This window comes from Populus nigra, chromosome 8 (genome assembly GCF_951802175.1).
Source record: "Populus nigra chromosome 8, ddPopNigr1.1, whole genome shotgun sequence".
Taxonomy (NCBI): domain Eukaryota; kingdom Viridiplantae; phylum Streptophyta; class Magnoliopsida; order Malpighiales; family Salicaceae; genus Populus; species Populus nigra.
The window spans coordinates 15663090-15686959 of NC_084859.1; the positions used below are offsets into that span (position 1 = coordinate 15663090).

Sequence of the window (23870 nt, forward strand, 5' to 3'; positions counted from 1 at the left end):
ACGTCAGATCCATTGTTGAATAGATTTGGCGACAAATAAATCCGAACTTTGCCGATGCATACAAAAAGAAAACAATCTGAGAGGATCTTCTTACATGTCTGGTTAACGGCTTTGTTTCTTGTACCTCGTTCAGTGCAGCAGGATGGCAACTAGATGCTCTCCTGTGTTTTTTTTTAAGGTTAATATTACATTTCAAAATATATTTTATTTTAAAATATATTAAAATAATTATTTTATTTTATTTTTTAAAATTTATTTTTTATATCTCAAAACAATTTAAAAATATAAAAATAATATATATATATTTTTTAAATAACAGAACAACCATTCAAGATGCCCGGCTAATCCATCACTGCTGTTATAGTACAGTTTTGAATATGGTGGCCCTACTGGCACAGTACCACATTCTGTGCTTATTTGGACCCTCCATTTTGGATAAGAGTAACCCTTCTCTACCTTTTACTAGTCCATCGAAACTGGGCCTCTTAATCTTTCATGTCCCAAAAACTGTTGTTATTTTATTTCACAGGCAAGTAGGTTGATTTTTGAGCCACCTTGCACTATGCCAATATATATATATATATATATATATATATATATATACATATATATATATACATAGGACTAACTAAACACATTTAGTGGTAAAATAGGTGTATATGGAGAATAATAATAATAATTATACCTTAAACAAGGAATGTCATAGTTCTTAAGTTTATAGACATATATATCAAGGGATTTCCATCATGAATATATCAAAGATTAAAGTTAAAAATGATTTTTAAATATAAGAATAACAGAATAAATTAATGCCACGTTTCGTTTAATGTGAATCTAAGAGTTGAAACCAAACCAAACTCTAAAAAGTGAACTAACAAGAATTTGTAAATATTGAAGAGGGAAACACGATCGCATCAAGGATTTGTAAATAAGTTTTCAAAGGGAGCCATTTTATTTTATTAGTAAGTAAAACCAGGAATCCAACACATGAAAACCCAGATGCTACGTGTACTCTCTCATGAATGAACACGCCTTGCTAATTAAATTGCTATAAAAAGGGTCCAAGAATTCCCTTGGATCATGTATCGGCCTGGGTTACACAAGTAGCTCTGCTGTATAACTAATATCGTTCATCACATTCCCTTCAACATCCCCTTTAAAGACGAGGAAACAAAAGGGCAAAACTGCATTCAATTAGCGCCGTGCTCAATCCTCAGGGTGAGGTGGTCACGTGAAATTTTTATGGGTTTTTTTCTGCATAAAAATCCCAGCGTTCACTTTCCTCCAGCAGTCCAGACACCCAGTTGGATATCAGCGTGGCCGTCAAGTTTCTCAAATTGAAATAAAAGAAGCCAAGATGCAATATCGTGGGTGGAAAAGTAGGCAGGTAGGGCAAGAGGTGTCAAATTCAAGTGAAGAGAACAAATTTGTGGGGGGAATGAAAGATTGATATGCAAGTGGTGCAGTGTATGCGCGCAGGTAGATACATAGTAATTTATGGTATCTCATGAACTGTGTTGGATGATATAAATGCATGCACTCTTCTCGAGCACGCACTTCTTGTGCCACTTACCAAGTACCCATGCCTCTGGAATTTCATGAACTCAACAACTATAAATGATGATCATAATTAAGATAATGTTTCCAACAACCTTTCAACAGGAAATAAAATATTGCTATTCTTTTGTTTCAACCAGGAATGACTTCATTCACTTCGACTCTTACAAAAGAATGGCGTCCAGGACGAAAAGGTGCCCGTTTACGGGCAAAAAGTGGAACTTTTTTCAGGCTTCGATCCATTTGGGCATATGCCTGCAAGGGATTTCCCCTCTGGAGGAATGGCTTGGATCAAACAGTTCAAATCATCAGATTATAAAATGAAAACAGAAATATCACTCCAAAATTAGTAAAACTTGGATCAAGTTGAAATTAATACACGGATCTCGCATAACTCACATGTTGAATCCATATAATTATCTTTTTTTTTAATTTTTTTTATTAATATTGGTGTCCGAACCAGCTTATACGTATTTCGACTAATTTTATAGGCCCTGAAGTTAATGACCATGCAAGCCTCGACGGTCTGGCCGTTGATATAATTAAGATATATTTACTTTTAATCATTACTTCACTCCATATAAAATATATTGATGTAATTAAGATTTATAAATACCTAGATTTACAAATTTAAGCTTTGGAAGGTCTTATGTTTTGATAGAGGTTTTTGCAAGAACGTTAATGGAAATTATCTCAGCATCTCACCAACTTGAGTCATTCTATCTTTTCAAAAAAAGTTTATTAAGAGATTTCAGAAAAGATTGATTATTTTTTTACACAACAACCTTTTAAAATTAAAATATTACGTTCCAACCCGCCAATGGTCCCATTATTGCTGGTTCAAGTGGTAGAAATAAGATGAGCTTAAGATAAATGACACGTGCCTTGTGCACATCTAGAAATCAATTCTTCAACAATTTTAAATATAAAGCATTATTTGGACCGTCTGTTTGGATTTGGGCCGTGATTTTTGTCCCCAGCTCACTAATCCAATAGATTTATTAGGGTGTCTCAAAAAAAGAAAAAATAAATAATAAAAAAACAGGTTTCCATGCCAGGTTCCCCAATCCTTCCCATCAATATACGATAATCGTGTTGTTGGGCTAGTGAACTAGTCTCATCCAATGCAATATTTAGTGATGGGCCTATTTTTGGATTCATTTTGTAACAGCAATACTTGGGCTGTTTTCCTTCTCCTAATCAGAGGAACATTTTAAAGATTTAAAGCCCATTTTAAAAGCCCATTATACTATAGGCCATAGGCCCATCAAAAAACACCTCAACTAGGCCTCTGCATTATAAGCCTGTTTTCTGCAACATTCGAGAAACCGGCTGTTTTCTTGAAGCCGCGGGCGGGAGCCTGTCCCGAAGTGGTTTTTTTTTTTCTTAAAAAAAGAAAAAAGTCTTCTCGAGAACAAAGCTACACGTTCAAAGTCCAAAAAGAGGAAAATTAACCTTGACAGGGTTTATCCTTCTTCACCAAAACCCTCAAATTTTTTATAAAGAAAACAAGAAATGGAGGAAGCGCGTGCAAAGCCCGTGTGTGCAGAGGAAGCACTGAATCTGTTAAACTGTGTAGCCCAGTCGCCTTATGATCAAGACAAATGTGTCCGTCTCTTGCAAACTTTGAGAGAGTGTGTTCTCAATAAGGTGTGTTTTAGCTCTTATTTCTGTGATTTTATTTATTGTTATTATTTTATTTTACATATGGGTTTTGGATGTGAAGAATTGTGTCCATCATTGTCAGTATAGTTGTTGGTATTGGGTCAATTGTCAAATTGATTATCCTTTCATAGAAAAGACTCGAGATTTTTGGTGATTTTATTTCGTGGAAAATTGGTATATAAAATTTTGATAGAAATGAGGCAGCTTTGAAGATGTATTCTTCAAAGGTGAAAAAACTTTGTAACTTTGGAGTTGTTTGGAGCTTTATTTTTGTGGGATTTTGAGTTGATGATGTTATTTTGGAACTGAGGATTAAACTATGAGCAGTACACTTGGTTTTGAAGCTTTCTTGCCTTGAATTTGACCTCTTTGATGTCAAAACTATATGCTACTGTGTTGTGCAATTAGCTTTTCTCTATGTCAAGTTTGCTACTGATGATACTTCCCTTTCACTTAGTCTTGCATTATATCTTCTTTCATTCTTCAATTTCTTATATGGATTTGAACCCTTTTTTCACGAGTCGTCGCGTTACTTCAGCTATCCTGTCTGTTAATAGCAGAAGGGTGGAAATGTGGCCTCTGATTGGTCTTGAGAGCATTGGCTTTGCTTTCCTGGTTTAATCTAGTTAATGTTAAGATCTGTGTGATTTCCCCTATTCTCTCTGGGTATGATACTTGGAAATCTTAAAAGGGCAGGGCAGATAAAAAATTCATTGATCTTTAGGTTTTCTCTGGATTTATCACTATAAGGTTGGAGATTTCACTTCGTACAGAAATTCCATGGGAATAACGGTACCGTGATTCGAATTTGCCATGATGATACGTTCCTCTTCTTGATTTGGCATCTGGCGAGGTGCAGAAAAGATGCTATATAGCTTCAAGGCCTAATATATTATTATAGAGGGTTACTAATGAAACTGGGTATTACAGTATAGATACCAAAGTATAACTTAGTGACCATGAATTCTTGCTTCAAGAATATCATGCTCAAATGTTGATGAAGCCTTCAAAAGTACTTGAAAATCAAGCTCTGAGCTGGTTAAAGCTCCTTCATAAAAATGCTCAACTGGGACTTGTAGAAGCAATTTACTCATAAACAATCACATGTCTTTGGCACAACTCTTCCTATTCAGTGACCCTTATTTTATGACTGTTCAAATGGTTTACGGGATTATAAAGATTTCTTGTACATTTATGTGCTAAAGTCTTTCCTTCTTAACTGTTCTTCATGAGTGATACTTTTGTACAGAAAGTGAAGAAGTTCTCGCTAGCTGATCAGGACCAACAGGAAGCAAATTCAGTCTTCAAGAAATCTTAATTGAGATTCTGTGCTGGTGGCCTGGTGGGATTTTTGTCTGAGGTCTATTCAGATATTTAGTGTTGAGATACCTGTTTTCTCTCCTTCCATTGTGAAGGCCTGATGGCTATCTTCTAGTTTTACTGTTACAAAACGTTATAACCTATCAAAAACGGTTACCTTCACTTGATTTGGACTGGGAATCCATTTGGACGTTAGAAAGCCGACCTGTAATTTTCAGGATGCTGCAGATCAATGCAAAACCCTATTTTCTGCATTTTTTTTGCTATTAAGATTGGTGGAGAATGAAGGGCAACAATGGGAATTAATATTTATTTATTTAGGAATTTTGATGCTGGATGGCTGTTCTAGATTTTGTTACTTGGGAATATCAGTATTTATTATTTAGCAGTTAAATTAGAAACTTCTTTGTTCAATTAAAGACTTGTTAGGTTTTTCTATTTCATTTGGATTGAGTCTCTCTTGGTTTGGTCTTTTCAAGATCGAGTGTCTTTCTTCGTTTGTTCCTTCAAAATCTGAGGGTTTTTTCCCCTAACCTTTTGTTCTTCTATCTTATATCAATTCTTATGCGTTGTTGTATTTTTCATCAACACTTGAAAAAAATAAAATTTAACTGTAATGTCAAGAAAAGATATTTTTTAAGTATTTTTTATTTGAAAATATATTAAAATAATAATTATTTTTTAAAAAATTATTTTTGATATTAAAATATTAAAATGATTTTAAAAAATTAAAAAAATTTAAAAACACAGTCGAATAGCAATAGCAATAACAATGGTCCTTGGTATAAATAGATGGCATAAGAATAGACAGCCTAAAAAGTCTCCATCTGCTCTGGTTTAACCCAAAACTAAGAGATGAGAGAGGGCCATCATCAATTTTCTACCTTACTAAGCTACCGTTTACCAGCAACCATTCTCTCCCACAAAAAAGCAACGGCGAGCATGCATGAATGATCATTGTCCTGTCACGCGTACACAGTAGTTGAAGCAGGCTGTAATTTTGTGGTTTTGCTTGATTTTTTTAGACACTGGTGGATATGCATGCCATGTTTACACCTCACATGCGAAATCGCAATGAAGCATTTTCTGGAATAAGAAATGTGAAAAAGCAATAAATTGAATCATCTTTCGGGGTAAATGGAAACAAAGGAAAACAAGAGCTAGGGTGCCTCCGAACAAGAAGATGGCATTAGCAACAACCACAAATCCCAATAACAACAAATTCGTCGTCACAAGTCAGAAACACCCTGTTCATACAAAACAAGACCCTTGATCACAGAAGAAAATAAAAGATATATTCACATCATTCCCAATATCTAACCCGCCCCAACCTCCCCCTATTCTACCTCCTCCAAATTTGAACCAATTCAGAAGCTGTGGGATAAGTCTGCCGCGTGAATGAGGTACGTGAGTGCTAGTGCCACCAACATCAGCACATACGCAATGCCTTGGTCAATTGATGTCCCTGATTAAAAACAAAAGCTCCCATTAATTCTTGGACAAAGCCATAGATCGACTCCATGTTCCTCCATATCATTTTATTTTTTTTAACAATTTTTTTCCTTTTAAGGCAAGATTCAAGAAGAAATGCACTGGCACCTTGATACAGAGTACAGACATTTTAATTTTGTTGTGAGTTTTGTTCGAGAACAAAATATTTTTTAAAAGAACAATTTTTTTCCTATCAACCATGACCATAAATCATTGTTGCTTAACAACTTAAATGCAAGAGCCAAATGCATCAGAATTCAATCTCATTTTCCTTAACACGTACAGATGCTTGCAACCAACAAATAGTACGAATTAATTCCAACAATTTTTTTTTTAAAAAAAACAATTGGTTCCAATAACTTCCTGTACCATTTATTCACCTAAATCACCCAATAAATAAATTCCTACAAGCCCAAAACTGAATCACACTTTCAAGAAAATATCCACAGCACTCCTGTAGTAAAAGAATTTGATAATCCCATTTCCCAAAACCTACAAAATTTTTGCTTTGACAATTCTGAAACTAAATCTCCATTTCATCTCTATCTCAATCTATCAGCTTCCTTTTCCTTTTCTTCTGGACACGGGACCACAACAACTTTTATTAAGAGAATAATTAACATCAAAACTAAATTGCAGCATTATAAGCCAAACATTACCAAGAACTAGATCTATAAACATCGTGTGTGTGTGTAAAGAAAACCGGGTTCTCATGGATCCGAGATTTACCATCTTAAAAGGCTAAAAAATACATATAAACAAGAACGTAGAAAGAGAGTTTTGAATCTTTACCATCACTAGTAGGGGCAGGGGCAGGAGCTTGGGCCTGAGCAATGGGCAAAACGATGGCAAAAACAACAAGAAGAGCAACTACAGCTGCAACAACCCTGGAAACACCAGCCATTTTTCTTTTTCTTTTGATTTCTCTCACTGCAACCTCTCAAAAGTCTGCGGTTATGAAGAGCAGGCGCAGAGAGAGAGAGAGAGAAGTTAGTGCCTTTTTTAGGGCAAGAATAACATGGATGAATGATTTGATGATGTTTCCGTTGCTGATTCGATCCTGACGAGGCTTATATAGTTGGCACGAAACCGGTTGAACCGGTAAGACGGTAAGCAAAGGAGTGTGGGGTCCAGGCGCATGTTTCGGTAGGAGAAAGAGGATAGCCATGTGTAGACTGTATAGACGTTAGTTTCCAGCTACAAATAGATAGCCGCCCAAACGATTTGAACAAGGCTATTTCTTCACAATTAACACAGATGATTTTTTTTTAAAAAAAAACAAAATAGCACGAGCAAAAAAGGATTTTAAAAAAAATAACACTTTTCAACATAAATTTTTTCTTGAAATATCTAAAATCTAGATAATAAACCTATATCATGCTTGTTTCATGAAAATTATTATTTTAAAATTATTTTCCAAACTTTTATATGTTTATTATTATTAGATAAGCTTTGAATGCCAGCAATAACAATCTTGAATAATTTATATATTCTATGGTCAGAAAAATAACATACAAAATGTTCAAAAATTAGCTAAAACTAGCCTAGTAAATGAAATTTAAACCGAACAAAATTTTAAAATTTAATTTTATAAAATCCAAAATTAATTAAAAAATAATCTAAAACAACATATTCTTAATTTAATTTGAGCATAATCATGATCATAGCTGGCTATAACAAGGTAAATTTACTATAGAATCTGACCTGTAAAATGCATTGACAAAATTCCAGCTAATTCCGCAACAATTGAATTGAAAATTATGTATGTCTTGTTAAACACGGTCAATTTTATTTTGAATTTTAATTTATTGATATGATTCAATCGACTTAATAAGTTAAAAAAAAAATCAAATAACTAATAAATCTCTATAATGTTTAGATTTTTTTATTAGAAAAAATATTAATAGCAACTAGATATTTTTTTATGTTAAAAAATAAATTGATAAGATCGAACTGCAGTATATCACTCATAAAAAATCTAGTTTATTACAATGCCCAAGTTTTTCTATTCTTTCCATCGTATCCTTATTCTTTTCATAAGAAAAAACCTTCGGAGAAATACTCAAACAATAAAATAAACTATGCTTTGCTATATTTTGGATATAGTCTGTGCTGTATGCATACAATTAATGTTGATAAATATTATGGCGCTCAACCTATAACTGATAAGATCCTATAATTAAATTACAGTTTGAATTATTAACTGGCATGCCTGGTTAATTTTAAATTAATTTTTCGATTAAGATATTCTTTTTTCACTGCACAAGTTTTGAATCTAAAATAGGACTGATCTAAATAATAAATTAAAACTATCATTCTATACCATGCATGTTGGAATTAATCCAACTTATTGCATATTGCAATACGGAGTTTAAATCAAAACTGGTTCATTTAAAAAAAAAGAATTAGCAATACAAGTAGGAGATAATATTTTTTATTTTTATGTATGTAATAATTGGGAGATTGTTATGATTAATTCAATTAAAAAATAATAATTATAATGATATTTTATTATTAACTCATGCATTCGAGTCAACTTATATATACTTTGATTAATTTTATGAATTTTAAAATTAATAATAATATAAATTTCTAATAACTATCATATTATAAACTATATAACTCTTAATAACTTTTTAATTCTAAGTTATCATCACCACTGTTAACCATTACAATAATTTGCTTCTCTGAAAGAGTGACTACTTCCGTTTGATTTTCTTCATATTTCTACATAGAAAGCTGGACAAAATTAATGATTTATTTATTTATTTATTGACATGATATGATGACACGACACATTAATTAATTAACTTAAAAAATACCGCTAGTTTACAAGATACAGCTTAGCACTAGCAGCATAAAAGTTTTGGCAATGAAATGCCATGATTGATATTAATTAAATATGTGACAAAAATATAGTGGAATGGAAGCGGTTGCAATTTCGGTTAAGACGGTGGCATTTAGAATCCTGTAGTGCTACTTTCCTCCTGTAACGGTGGCACAAGTTAGTTAGGTCATACCTTCGGAATCTTGTACTGGAGCCAGCAAATGCCAACGAAGATTCTGACTTTGGAGCGACTTTGGAAATCACTAATACCTGATCACGACAGCCAATGCCAGCTAGCATTCCTATTTTTAAAAGATTTTCCTTGCCTGCGAAGGGTGACCTTCATCGTATACAGGGTAATAGTTATTTTTTAAAATATTTTTTATTTAAAAATATATTTAAATAATATTTTTTAAATTGTTTTTCTCTTTTGTATTTTCAAAATACTTAAAAATGCCATCCTTGTAGTGTGTGTGTATATAAATATATTTAATCTCTTTACTTATTGTTAACAAAAAATATAATGTAAGGATATATTTAATTAGGAGTAGCTAGCTACTATACATGTGGGAGGGAGGTTTAGAGATTTTGGCCTCTATTTAAAATACCTTAACAAATGAATTAATTGGATAAACACACGCCACTTCTCCATTAAGCTAATAACAAGACTCAAATATTAGATCGCGTACAGGCTTAATCTTTCTTTCTTTCTACCCGAGCCGAACCGTCGGTCGCTCCTTTTACCGTGAAAGGGGAAGTACGATCGGGCCATGGGAAGACCAAAGAGCCGGGGCATATCGCGAAACCAAGCCTATACTTTGGGCCACAACGAAACTTGTACTAGAAGCCCTTAGCACATTCAGGTTCATTTCTGTACCAGAAGCCCCTTATATCATCAAAAAGTAGTTGAATATATATAAGCAAATCAAAACTTTCCAGCTCTGGATCATGAAACCCTAGGAGAAAAGAAACCCTAGGTCACAACATTGCGCGACCAAGATGATAGGTATTTATCTGTTTGGATGGTGTAATATTATGGATATATATATAATAGTGAATCTCTTGTAAAATTGGTTTTCCAGATTGGCTCCTAATTGGTGTGTGAAATATTGCAGTACTGTTCAAGGCTAGCTCATGGCCGCCATGACTCACTCCCTTTACTAGCAAAGATTGATTGGTTGCTTCTGATAAGAGACTAAGTAAGTTTGCATCGATCACCATGTGAACGAACGGACCTCCTATATATAAATCAATGCAACAATAATGCATCGATCCTTGTTCAAGATCAGCAGCACTGGTCCATCTCAACAATTAATAAAACCCAGCGCGGCAGCTAAAGGTACAACACATCCATTGTCAATACTCATAGAGTTCTTAATTATATGAAGTGCTACTAATCATGGCCGTTCGTGCCTAGCAACCTTAATTGATTACTATACATATATATAGATAGATATTGTTTGCCAGGTAATGTTTAACCTTAAGTCTTTTTCAAGAATTTTGAAAGCGGGAATTGAATCAACCAGGGGAGAGATGATAGGCCACAAATATATATTACCTGCAAATCCAGCAAGGAAAGGCGACTTCCAACGTTAAAAAGTTACCCGTCTCTTGAATGCATGATCAGGCTTAATTAGTGAATCACAAAATCAACAATATGGTATTATAATTAATATGAATTCTTAAAAAAAAAATAAACAAATGTGTTTGCTTAACCAATTTTATATAAAAGATCGATTAGGTTGTTGGGCAAAACTTAATAAATAGTTTTCTATTAATCTTTAATATAATTTCTTCAAGTAAAAACACTTTAAGTTTTAAATTTTCATAAACTAATTAACTATTATTTCACATATAAATATTTAATTAATTTGAAGAATAAGATAGCAGGAATTAAACTTGTAACAGTATTAATATTCTAATACTGTATTAAAAAATTAGTTCTACCCAAAAAAACTTAAACTATTAGACAAAACTCAATGAGTGATTTTATATTACTCTGGTTTTAGGATTGATTTCATATTACTCTTTAATATATCATTTTAATTTAAATATTTTTAAACTTGAAACTTGTATCTGATCTATTGATTTTATTTTTATTTTTATTAATTTAATTAGATAAGATGCTTTTTAAAACCTGAAATTCTTAATTTTATTAGTTTAATTGGAGAGAATAAAAGATGGCAAGATTAAAATTTCTTATCACTTGATTATTAAAATTTTAATAACATATAAAAAACTTATCTTTAACTCAAAATATTTCATGGGTTCACATAGAATAGTAAAGTTTCACGTTAATATTACTACGTCTTGCATTAGAGCCCCACCATGCAAGTGGACTTCAATCAGGAACAGTTAATAAACTTGATTTTAATTTGTCTTGAATTACTTCATCCTATATATTAATCACAATATTGATCAGACAAAAATAAAAAGAAAGATAATCTAGCTAGTGCCTGATTGCTTGCTTGGATATACAGCAAGAGAATTCAGACAGAAAAAACATCATGGAAAATGACAGATGCATGAAATTCAAGTCAGCATCTGCGGGAAGGATACATTTTCTACAAGAAAACTATTTATTAAATTGCATATTTATCCAATCCAATGCTATGTTCCTGTCGTGGAGCAGAGGGCACTAGTTATTGCCACATTCAATTAGGAACCTACTATAACCAAATTGCACACGTAGTCCTGTATCATTGAATATCATGACAACTGCCAACGGAATTTCTTCTTCCCTGTTGTTGCATCGATCAGAAACTAGCTAGTTATCTCACGAATAATGGATTAATCTAGCATCTAATTCAGATTATTATTTTTTGATTTAAAAATAAAGGAATTGCATGTGAGTTATTAATAAGCATGTTTGAAAAAAATTACATAAACAAAATCTAAACTAAATTGTTAAAAACACTTGTTTAAGCACTTAGAATTTGATTTAGATGAAGATTTATGGTTGTCAATGATCAATCATTTATTTTTAAAATTTTATTGCTTCTCTTGATGTAAACAAAATGATTAAATTAGCTTCTTATCAAAATTCAAATTAATATCGCCACCTTATTTAGTTGTACCACAAAACAAGTTTCATAAACTCTAAAAAATATAACTGAAAAGTAATCTGGAATAAATGAGGTCAAGAAAAATTCAAAAAAATTTATAGATTTAAAAATTATTTCACAGCAAACCTGGAACTCAAAATCTGATCCCGTGTTATGCCAAACTGAGCAAGTGTGCTCGTGTGACTTACATCCAAAGCCTACTTCACCTAGAGCCTCTCTCCTCTAAAAAAAGCTTTGGTGTTTTATAGAATTATCTTTAAATTATCAATATCTCATCATATAGGCTACAAAATAATCTTGTATTTTTTGGAAGTAAATAAAGAGTTTTGAATTTCATAAAACAAATCAATCAAGGGTATTTTATAATTAATTTTTCAATCATTAGTAATTTTTTTTTAATCAAGTTAGTTTTTTATGTCAAAAATTTTTGTTGGGAATTTCATTCATTTTTAATTTAATCTTAAATATACTCATTAATCATATTTACAAATAAAGTTTCTAGTGCCTGCATCCTGGCCTCTTGTTGAATTCATGAAACTATTGATTATAAAACTTATAATAGCAAATTTATGACTGATGGAGAATGGGAAAAATTGCTTGCCCAACATCCAAATTTACCCCGAGACGACAAACAACACAAAATTGATGGTTTATATATCAAATTTAAGGAACTTTCACATATAGGATATGTGCCAAGCTATCATATATATTAAAATCTCAATGCAATGTTCTTCTGAGCTTGTCACCTCAAGAGTAAGAATTTTAATATATATATATATATATATATATATATATATATATATATATATATATATATATATATATATATATATATATATTGACGTATAGATGAACTGCATAATAACGTCGTGTCTATATTTAATTTTATTAGTTAGCCACGTAATACAATTATTATTACATGTGGTATTTTTTAATACAATGACCACCTTTATTATAGCGAGACGAGGAGGTTCGATTATGCCTTGCGGATGCTATTCTTTGTGTTTCTCCCGTGCTTCAACAGGGTCAACCTTTCAGCTAGATGTTCACTCTGGTGAACCTCTAGAATTTAGCAGAACAAAAGAAGGCTTAGGTCAATTTTAGAGACTGCGAGTTGGATTTGTCCTATATATATATATATATATATTTGTTAAAAGGAAGAAGGAAGAATGAGACATGAATACCAGTTGATCTATATATCAACTTACCGGCAATCTTCAATATATTTAATAGGAAAAAATACACAGTTAATTAAAACTAGGATATGGGTTTCATAAACATGCTAATAATTATTTAATACATGATTTTCTTACTACAATACATTACATAGATTGAGTTACGTACAACATGATAGTATGTGCAGAAATTTGATGATCACCATCAAATTGAGGACTTTCACTCATTCTCTGAAGGCCAAAGGAAGGCTCCCATGGCAAAATTCCTCTTCTGGTTAGCATCTCCAATAGCAGGCAGCCCGTACTCTTTCAACAAGCAGTCCAATCTCCACTCAGGCATGGTCTCGTAGTCAGACTTCTTGTACCTTGGGTAATGCAGTGGCATCTGGAAGCAAGAGTAGGTGCCTCTTTTGCTTGCTTGATGCTGGTTATACCCATTAGGCCTCAAGTCTTTAGGCATGGCCGAGCTGACACTGCCTGGGCAGCTAACTCCACTCATCTCAACTATCAACTGTCTTTCTTAATTTTGAGCATAATCAGGGCTAGCAATTGGCCTCTTATAGACAGCCTAGAGAGTAAGGTTGAACATTTGAGCACGTCCTAGAACCTAAAAACCACAATTTTGATGGCATGCATTAATGATCTGAAAGTGAAGCTTTTTTTTTTTTTTCATGGTTTTATACTTGTATTGTGCGCATGCTATGATGTTAATGAGGGCTGAGTTCCATTATGCAATATATATCTTCTTGCAATGACAGCTACATATCACAATCCAAAATAAATGCATGAAAAAATAACGTATGGCTACAATTCCTTTACCATTTGAATTATAATCATATATCATCTATCTAGGTATTTTGAAACGTTCAATGTAGAAACGATATTTAATGCACTTGCCAACCAACCCAGTACCTCAAAAAGTAAGAATATAGTAAATAAATAATTACAATCACGTTATTTGACCTCTTTAGACGTGTATGCTTCTTCTTTTTTAACGTCCTATATATATATTGGCCTTCATGCAACCAGAAGTCTTGACATATAGAGTTTAACTTAGATGGTAGATCCCTGAAATAAGAATTGCTTGGAAATATGAAAGCTTAGATGATCTGTGCTATCCAAGGGCACCCTAGCTCTTCCTCCACTGCACTAATTTAAGCATTTAAGGGTTCTTCAAAAACACATGAGAGACACCAGACCCATTTATCTCTTTAAAGTTTCGGCGACTTCACCAAAACTCATGCTACTCAACTTGATGATGTCCAACTGCCGCCCCTTTATTTTATTCGTAGAGTATAACTAGATAGGTATCTCGGGCTAACTGTGAATCAACTCAATTTTTTTATAGTATAAAAAAATATGTGCAAGTAATAGTAAAATTTCTAAAAAAAAAATATAGATTTTAAGAACTAAAAAATCTATTAAAAAAAAACTATTACAACAAATAATATTATATGAGGTGATGACGAGTCAAAGCAACCGCCTTTTTTTTTGGTTAATAATTAATAATAATTATTTGATATGTTCATATTCTCATTTGCTTTTTTTTTAAAATTTTTTTAAATTAACGTAAGTGTTTGGATTAGCTTGTGTGCACTTCGATTAATCCTACGGAACCTAAAGTTTATAACTATGTAAGCCTCTAGTGACTATGAGATTTGTGAAACTTGAATTAGTGACCTATAAAAAATAAACTCAAGACCCGATTAATTGAGTTATATAATGAGAGTTATTATGAGAGTGCTAGGGCAGAAGGACGCTTGCGAGGAGTTACAACGGCTTGATCAAAGCCCTAATCAACACCTGGTTTTAACCTTGGGTTCTTTGCTAGCCATTCATGGTGAACTGGATGGCCTTATGATCCAAAAGGCATACTATAAATGGGCTCCACCGAATGGGGACAAATCTGTATCACTTCGTTTTTATCTGATGAACCCAATTCAGATCCAATCATTTTAATATCGAGCATAATCGAAGGCTGCATGACTCAACAATATTATTTAATAATATTAGCCCCGACAAAAATGTGGGATTTCTTATGCAAGGACTCTTCCTTGTGTCGAGAGGAGCAGCCTCTCGTGCTATTCATTGCCTGCTTCGATGGGTTGTTCGTCTTCTTCACTAGGGCGGCTTGCTCGATTCACCAACTGACCTATTCTAAATGGAAAGAATGGGTTTCAATTTTCAAGCTAGCATCCTATATGATCTGCTCTCTAATATTTCTATGCTATCATCATCCACATCATGTGTGGTCAAACATCAGAGAGTAATGAGTGGCCAGCGTTTGAGGTTGTTTGGGAATGCAATACGGCGTTTCAAAATTATTATTTTTAAATTATTTTATTATATATTTTTAGATCGTTGTAATATTCTAATGTTAAAAATATAATTTTTTAAAAAAATTATATAAATATATTTATAAATATAAAAACATTTTAGAAAGCCATTGTTATTTCAATATAAGAAGTATGCTGTGTTCTTTTCTTGGTAGAATCTTCCATGTCGGAATATATGGAAGATTCATGAAATAGTAATCAATTAAAAAGAAAAAAAAAAACTTATCAACGTCTGTAATGAGTCATAGTGATGCTTTGACCATGCGTAAAATATGCCATTAATCAGCACAGTTTCATCAATTGGAAAAGCCATTACTTGTCCTGATACATTGGTCCTATCCTTGCAAGAGGAGTTCTTCAATTAGGAAATACATCAAGAAACTTGATGTACTAAAAGACTTTCAGATGTTTTCAATCAGGTCCTACCTATCATATCTGTTCATGTCGTGGAGGAGAAGGCATATTATATGTGATTTTCATATTCAAATTAGTAACCAAATTGTTAGCGCTAATAATGTATTTAACAAGAACAAGCAGATTATTGTCAACACTAATATATGGATTTCATGTAGGCAAACTTACTAAAAATCACTGCCTGGTAAATGACAGATTGTTAACATTTCCAACAGCAGCAGCCCAATCTCTACTCAGGCATGGCTACAGCCCCTCTTCTTGTACCTGGGATACTGCCTGCAATGGCATCTGGAAGGAAGAGCAGTTGCTTCCTTTTGATGGCTTGATGACGTTATTTTTATCCTTGAGGCCATAACCCTGCAGAGGCAGTGCTGGGCCAGCTTCTCAACTCTCTTTTGTGAATAAGCATGCCTGATAACTGACACCTATAGGCATCCAAGAGACCAAGGGAGAACATTTGATCATGTAATGCAACTTCAAAAACTTAATGTAGATTTCCATGGATAGGCATTAATAGTTCTATGTGGGCATGTTAAAGAACACAAAGCTACACGTGACACTCCAAATCAAATGCTCAAGGAATCGTATGGCTAGAATTTCTTTACTATATGAACCATAATCATAAAATAGCATATAATATAGCTTTTTTTCGAGACCGAGGTACGTCTTTCAAGCTGACTTTCAGAAATGAAGAGTAATTTTCTGTTTTCTTGAACAATTCATTCATCAAAAGGTCATTATTCTACACCTTTTATAAAATTAGAATAAGTTTAGGTGATTTCTCTACACCTTTTTGCGAGGATTCTCTTTCTTAGGGCGAGGTGAGTAGAACATGCCTTGCCTAGGCTAGTCTTCGTCCCAACTCTATTGTTTTTAAGAGCCGTCTCTTTCTTTACCAGGTTAAATCGATTGATCAGCAGATCTAAATTTGATTTGAATGGAAGGAATTGATTTCAGGCTCTACAGGCTAGCCATCTTTATTCTTTTGCCAGAATTCTAGAGGTCATCTCGAATACAGGCTGACCATTTGCTAAATAATCTGCATCATGTGGCGAGATTTTCTAAGGCTGCCGAAGTAATACTTTTAATAGATAGAAGCACGGCACTGTCGGCATAAAAGAAGCGACGGGGTCAAGATCAGACACTAGAAAATCCAACGTTCATCCAACCAAAGGAAGTCTCATGAGTCTTAAATGGAAAATTTGAAGAAAAGAGCTGACAAATATCTCTTGCCTTGATAGCATCTGCCATCTGCAAGTACAACAATGTTTCCGGATGATAGTAATCAATGAAAAAAATGGACATAAGAGGAATTACATTACAAGAATCTCATGATTCATAATGATTCTGAATTCTACTTTGAACTTGCATAATCAGCTGATACTGCAAATAATTTGACAAAATTGACCTTTTTCTCTTTCGAAACTAGAGCCAAAATCTTAATAGATGGGTTATATAGCATTTGTTAACAGTGGAGAAGAATTTAGTTGTTTGTAGAATGGGTTCTGATTAAAGGATATCATGCTTCTTCATGCCTGCTATGCAGAACAATTGCTTTCATGCCACTTTCAATAAGCAATTGGCAGAGGCTAATCTTTTGAGATGTGCAAGAAACATCAGGAATCTGTTCTTCGCTCAACTGCTACTTCTTTCAGGCTCTCAGGAGCAGCTCTGACTTGTGTAGGCAAATCCACAAGCATGTTTGGAGGGGCAAAATACATGTGCAGTGACATCATACAGATGATTGTACCCAATAAAAGCTACAGCATGACAAGGAAAATAAAACATCATTGATGGTATCGAAATCAACCAGCATATGCTATTGGCAGAAAGGATTTTATATTTGATAACCTGTGAGTGCATGAGTACCTGCAAAGTAGGCTTGAGGTTAAAGAGGTACACAGACAAAACCATTGTTAGAAGCATTGCCAGTGATGTAGAATACACCTGAAACAGGAAGAAACAAAGTATAATATTTTAATAAAGGCACTTGAGGCTAAAGGGCCTAAATTACAAGTAAAAAGACTCTCAAGACTTTCGTACATCCTATAACACTGGTGGCATGTAAAGATATTTTGTCAAAAACCTGGAGCCTTGTCTTTTACCAGCAGTCTTATGAGCATGACTATAGCAGACTTTGAGTTCAAAATGGAAAATTACAGTTAATAAAGCTTGAGCATCCTATACATTGTGAGGAAATGGCTTTGCATATGATGCCAGAAGAATGAAGTTCTCATAAAGCCCTCTTCCGTCATGGTTTCAGGCAGATTCATGAACAAACAGATAGTATGGAATGATGACAAGCAAGGGTAGCTTTGTGGCAACCACCCCTGACTGGATCCAGAGAGATCTTGGGTCTTAGTCCTCCCTTGCCCTCTTCAGCTTGAAAAGATGGAGATATTATAGAACCATACTACAGTATATAAATGAAAAATCAAGGGAGCATTCTAGTTTCTACCAATCCTTTCACAACATTGTCATTGAAATTTTCTCATCATCTGCATCTATGGGACACACGGCACCGAGGGATATTGTCATGCTTGTGTGCATCCTCTGAAAAAGATTTATGACGAGACATAAAAATAGAATTTACCTTCACAATATTATCAGCATACTTCATCAACCATGAAACCAACAAGCCAGTGGATCCAAGATTCAAAACAACCATCCAAGTTGTAATACTGTAGCCATTGAAAAGGCGTTGCCACCAAGATCCGTTCTCGTAGCCACCTCTGTAATCATCCAGGACAAGCCGAGCCATATTGAATATTGAGCCAAATCTGAAATGGAAGGAAATACCTACATCATCATCATGATGAATATAATAATATATTTTACCAAGGAATGACTCCACATTCTCTATTGCAAATAGCATGTACATAGTGCAGGGTCAGGAATATATAAAGAAGTGAAAGATAGGTCCAAGAGCTTGGAAGAAGATATCAGATCAAGATTTCTAGCATGACTATTTGTATGCAACATCACTATAATAATATATGGAAAGGAAAAGGTCATTGAGTGGAGAAAAGATACCTACGTATATAATTGTACATTTTGCCAGTACAAGCTATCATTGTTCTTCTTCATAAGAAACTCTGTGTAGACACCTGCTAATGCGGATAGACAAGCAGATAGTACCCCCAACATATAGCCTTGGATTGGAGCAGCAAACAAAGAATCACAGGATGCTTCTCCACAACCTTTGACCTACAATAAAAGAAAAGGCATAAATAGTTTTTTTTTCTTTTTTCTGGTTATAAATAAATGCTAATCAAAAGAGAATTAGGATCATGAAAAAACTCATTAAAACAAAGACAATGATCATGTCGTTAAAACTTTAATCTCGATAAGAACTTCCAGTACATAAGTACAAAAAACCAAAGAACTAAACAAAGCATGGAGGGTAAAAACAATAGCTTAAATAACAGCACAGACAATTCAAATGATCACCTGGCTCGTGGTTGTTCCAACAGCTAATAGAACAATTGCCATCCACTGCAGATTAGAGAGTCTCCTCCTCAAGAATAACCTAAAGAATGAAGTTTAGAGAGGGGGGGGGGGGGTAGTCAATGGATCAACTGCCATGATGCTAAATTCATACTAAAAGACATGTAACTCTGGAAAGTTAAGGATCAAAGGGCATAGTTTCATAATCATAGTACAAACTAGGCACCTGAATAATATCGCAGTGGTAACAATCTTCAAATTACCCATTATCTGATACGTGGACGTATCCACATAAGTCAATGTAGCAAACTGAACATTGTTATGAATTAGATATATGATTGAAGGAATAACATATAAGCGCACACTCTTCCATTCTGTAGTCACCCTGGTAGACGGTGATATCCGACATTCTCTCCAAAGAAGCAAAGTAGAAAGCAGCAGCTGCATTTTTTAAATAAACAGGAATGTCAAATTACATGGACAAAACCGGCTAACAAATCATGATCCAAAAAAAAAAGTACCTTGAAAACTTCAGCAAGAAAGGGTACAGTGGCATAGTCGTACAAATACTTTCCATTGCTCTGAGATAGAGTCGTCAAAATGCCCTACCAGCATAATATAAAAGGAGGAGGATAGGTTAATTATTAATAATTTAACATCTGAAAAACAAGCATAAAAATTACTCTTCTAAATACAATCTAACTTCCTCGGATGCTCTCCACGTCCTCCAACCATAACAGCACACGAAATCAATTCACTCATCTTATTCGATCAATCATCCGGTTTTTCTATTATTCATCTTTTCTTTCTCAAGACAGAAATGCCTGATCTCTCTCTTTCTCATGTTCTTATAATTATTAACTCTTAATTACATTTTCATAATCAAGAAATCAATAGCAGTGGCTAAAAGGAATTGTAGATTCAAAACTTAAACAAAAAAATCAAAGAGATGTATCGAGATTTTAAGGAAATAGTTAGGGATTTGGAAGTGAGTGACCTGGGAGCTGGTGAGAATTGTGAGAAGTACGGCAACGAAGTACCACTGCATCCTCGTCTTCCTCGATTTCCTCGCAACTCTACTATTACTACTACTATTCTCTCTGCCTTCTTTTCTTTCCTTTCTCAGCTCCTTCCCCCCGCCAGCAGCTTATAATTATTTTTGTTCTTGGATGATATATTAATATTTTGAATATAGTCTTTATATAATTACAATTACGTCCTCTCCTCGATACAAAAAGTATCTGCTAGATAATTGACACTTCGGATGAAATATTTTTAAACATAATTTTTTTTTAGTATGTTATAACTTATTTTCTAGCACAAAAAAAATTTAAAAACTAATTATCTCATGTTACCTCTCCATATGATTAATTCAAAAATAACTTAAATAATCAATAAAAATATATTTTAATTCAAGAAAAATTTAAAATAATATTTTTTTAAAAAAAATACTAAGATAGTAATATATTAAATTGATCTTAGTTAATAAGGGTTAATCTATCAAATTCACAATCCAGATAATGAGACTATAATAATCTTGTAAAAAATAAATTAAAATAAATTATGAACCAGAATTTTTAATATATTTAATATTGAAGGATGAAATAAAAAAATCAATTAAAAAATTGACAAAAAAATGACTCGGATCAACTAAGACTAACCCGCTAAATCCGTGATCTAGATCATAAGACCAAGTTAATAGAAAGCAAACTGAAATAAATTATAAAATCTAATTCTTATATTAATCAAATATTGTAAGATGAAATTGAAAAAAATAATAATTAAAAACAAACAAGAAAGAAGATCTAAGTCAACTAGGTTAACTTACCAAACTCACAACCCGAGTAATGAAATTAGAATAACATCACAAAAAGCAAGCTAAAACAAATTGTAAAGCTTAACCAGTCAACATAACATTAAAGTATGAAATTTGAAAAAAAAAACAATTAAAAAGAATAAAAAACATGAATTAATCAAGTTAACCTTCAAAACTTGTGACTCGGATGATGATATTGGGATACCTTATAGAAATAAAATCAAGAAAAATTATAATCTCAATCTTTGATAAACTTAATATTAAATAATAAAATTTTTAAAACATAAAACAAAAATGATATATTATTTTGCGTTGCATCCGTGTTTTAGAAAATTGATATTCTTGGTCACCTTAAAAGTTAAAACAAGATAAAAAATAAATAAATTTATCCGTGTATATAATACAACACAAACGCACAAACTACATTTCAATCCAATATACACAGAATTAGATTCTCCTTTTATATGATTTTTTTCTCACTGTAAGTGTTCTTGTCATCTCTTCACAAACATATAATTCACTTGAATCTTAAAGAACTATCAGATGATGAACGTTTTTATGTACAAAGCTTTTTGCGTAGTTGAAAAGAAAAGAGAAGAAGAAAAGGAAAAGGAAAACAATGGCTTCGATTATTTCTCGCGAGTTTGCTGAAAATTGAAAAGAAAAAGGGGAGAAAAACATGAAGAAAAAATAATGGTCTACAATATTTCTTGTGGGCTTGTTAAAGATAGAAAATTGAAAAGAAAAGAAGAAGAAGAAGAAGTTAACTATGGTGGTCGTTAGGGTTTATTTTAGTTTAATGACAAAATTATAATATTAATATTACAAGGGCTATAATTTAGGCATTAAATAAAATATAATGATAATTTTATAAAATAATATGATATTTTTTGTTGGCTTTTTTATATAGGAAATTAAGTATTATAAAATTATTAAAGTTTATGATATAAAGTGTAATATTTAAAAATACAAAAATAAAACAAAAAAATAATCGAATTATAGTAACCTCAATGTAATTTTCCCTTAACTAAACGAATCCTCCTTCATTGATCATAATCGTCTGTCGTAGCACAATTAAACCAGCTATTGTTGTTAATAAATTGATTATGGCCCTCTAGCCTACCTTTTGTACCCAGATAAAAATATTTTGTAAAATTTCCGTTTTTTAAGTTTTTAGAGAGAGAAATTTCCTCCAATTACTCAATTTGTTTAATATTCAATAATATGAGTTAAGTTTTTAAGATGTTTGATTCCGAAACATTTAATTAAGTTGTTATTTTTTTTTTTAAAAAAAGGTCTAATTGCACAATATAAATGCGTATTATATATCAATAAACACTACTTTAAGTGTGTTTTAAGCAAATGAAGAGTAGAGCTTTAATTTTAGCAATGTTAAGAATTATGCCGTTTGGTTTTTCTTCATTGAATACAGGTCCTTGCTTGTAACCCATCTGTCTTGGAGTTCGTTGGCAGCTTGTTTTTCTCTTAAGAATTAAACTTGATGAGAATTTCTCAACACCGTGCAGAACCTTCTCCCCGGGAAATCGAAATTATGAAGATCTGTACAGATGAAACATTGCACTGATAGAGTTTGTTAGCTTCATGGAATAGCAGGCTCAAATCACTCATTGATTGCAATTTTTTCTAGGTTAATATAAACCTTAATTTCTCTTGTCTGCGTCCACTCGGTAAAACGCACCCCCGTCTAAGATGTATCTCCCATGCTTAGGGAACCAAAACGTAAGTTCGTCATCATCGGAAAACTCAGGATATTTCACTTTACATTTTACTTTTAGTAGCCTTAGTGTGCTCATATGTTTCCTTGTTAGTGACTAAAAAGAGGGAACTTGTTTACTTGATGCCCATGTATATGCCAATATTCAAGTCGGGTGGATACAAGGCGTCCTTCCATGTAGTCATTTTCTTTCTACAAGTTTTTGCTTGGGATGTCATGGTTTGAGTAGGGATCGATGTGGTGGGGTCCAAGTTGACTAGTTTCTGCCGAGTTCATGATCTTTATTCTCATTAGTATGCCTCTTTCGAGCCTTCATCTATGATAGCTAATTGTGATCCTTGCCGCGGAAAGTACGTACATGGCATGTTGCCTGATGTTTCATGGTGATGCTGTGCCCAATAAGGACGTTAATGTTGCTGTTGCCACCATCAAGACCAAGCGCACTGTTCAATTTGTCCCCACTAGATTCAAGTGCGGTGTCATCTACCAGCCACCCTCTATTGTTCTTGTTCTTGGTGGTGATCTTGCCAGGGTGCGGAGGGCTGTGTGCATGATCTCCCTACTCCACCAGTATTGCGACTTAATTGCGAGGTGCCTCTCTCACGTTGACCACAAATCTGGCCTCATGTATGCAAAACGTGCTTTTTCGTGCACTGGTATATATATTGGTGAGGGTACGTAACGGAGGAAAGTGAGTTCTCCGAGACTCGTGAGGATCTTGCTGCATTCGAGAAGGATTATGAAGAGTTTTGTGTGAAATCAGCTGAGGGTTATGTAGTAGCCTAATATAAATGATGTGTTTCCGTTTAGCAGAGGCCATGTTGCCTGTTTCAGCCTGTTTGTTTTCGTGTTGCTTTTGTTTTTTAAGCAAATCACGAGAAACGAATGTTTAATAACAAATAGAATTTTATTCACTGTTAATGAGCCCTATTATTATTTGTGTTGAAAATGCAGGATCATTGAAAGCAGTATAATGCTGCTTCTTCTGCTATGGAATATGGAATGTGACTCACTATTCATGT

General features: G+C 33.3%; 3 protein-coding genes and 1 pseudogene across 3 annotated transcripts; 1 reads left to right on the forward strand and 3 right to left on the reverse strand.

The window, feature by feature from the left end:
• Positions 1–5708: 5708 nt before the first annotated feature.
• On the reverse strand, positions 5709–7093 carry LOC133700971 (arabinogalactan protein 41-like). The gene is made up of 2 exons (XM_062124714.1): positions 6826–7093; positions 5709–6007 (listed from the first exon to the last, which is right to left on the reverse strand). Exons 1-2 carry the CDS (start codon positions 6935–6937, stop codon positions 5910–5912), a joined length of 210 nt encoding a protein of 69 aa, XP_061980698.1. The 5' UTR covers positions 6938–7093; the 3' UTR covers positions 5709–5909.
• A 6025-nt stretch (positions 7094–13118) lies between these two features.
• LOC133702217 (uncharacterized) lies at positions 13119–13680 on the reverse strand. Its single transcript, XM_062126498.1, has one exon. The coding sequence runs from the start codon at positions 13597–13599 to the stop codon at positions 13321–13323; it is 279 nt and encodes a 92-aa protein (XP_061982482.1). The 5' UTR covers positions 13600–13680; the 3' UTR covers positions 13119–13320.
• Positions 13681–17033: 3353 nt separating this feature from the next.
• LOC133700774 (CMP-sialic acid transporter 1-like) lies at positions 17034–20452 on the reverse strand. Its single transcript, XM_062124436.1, has 8 exons — positions 20295–20452; positions 19819–19902; positions 19524–19738; positions 19301–19379; positions 18888–19057; positions 18444–18630; positions 17720–17797; positions 17034–17610 (listed from the first exon to the last, which is right to left on the reverse strand). The coding sequence occupies exons 1-8, from the start codon at positions 20343–20345 to the stop codon at positions 17467–17469; spliced, it is 1008 nt and encodes a 335-aa protein (XP_061980420.1). The 5' UTR covers positions 20346–20452; the 3' UTR covers positions 17034–17466.
• A 2699-nt stretch (positions 20453–23151) lies between these two features.
• On the forward strand, positions 23152–23634 carry LOC133701970 (tubulin alpha-2 chain-like; annotated as a pseudogene).
• The last annotated feature ends 236 nt before the right edge of the window (positions 23635–23870 follow it).

Coding starts and splice junctions, on each gene's coding strand:
- LOC133702217 (XM_062126498.1), bottom strand. CDS start 13,599: ATGAGTGGAGTTAGCTGCCCAGGCAGTGTCAGCTCGGCCATGCCTAAA.
- LOC133700971 (XM_062124714.1), bottom strand. CDS start 6,937: ATGGCTGGTGTTTCCAGGGTTGTTGCAGCTGTAGTTGCTCTTCTTGTT. Junction 6,008..6,825: donor CCCTGCCCCTACTAGTGATG/GTAAAGATTCAA, acceptor GTTTTTAATCAG/GGACATCAATTGACCAAGGC.
- LOC133700774 (XM_062124436.1), bottom strand. CDS start 20,345: ATGCAGTGGTACTTCGTTGCCGTACTTCTCACAATTCTCACCAGCTCC. Junction 19,058..19,300: donor TTGGAACAACCACGAGCCAG/GTGATCATTTGA, acceptor CTTTTATTGTAG/GTCAAAGGTTGTGGAGAAGC. Junction 17,798..18,443: donor ATGCTGATAATATTGTGAAG/GTAAATTCTATT, acceptor TTCCTGTTTCAG/GTGTATTCTACATCACTGGC.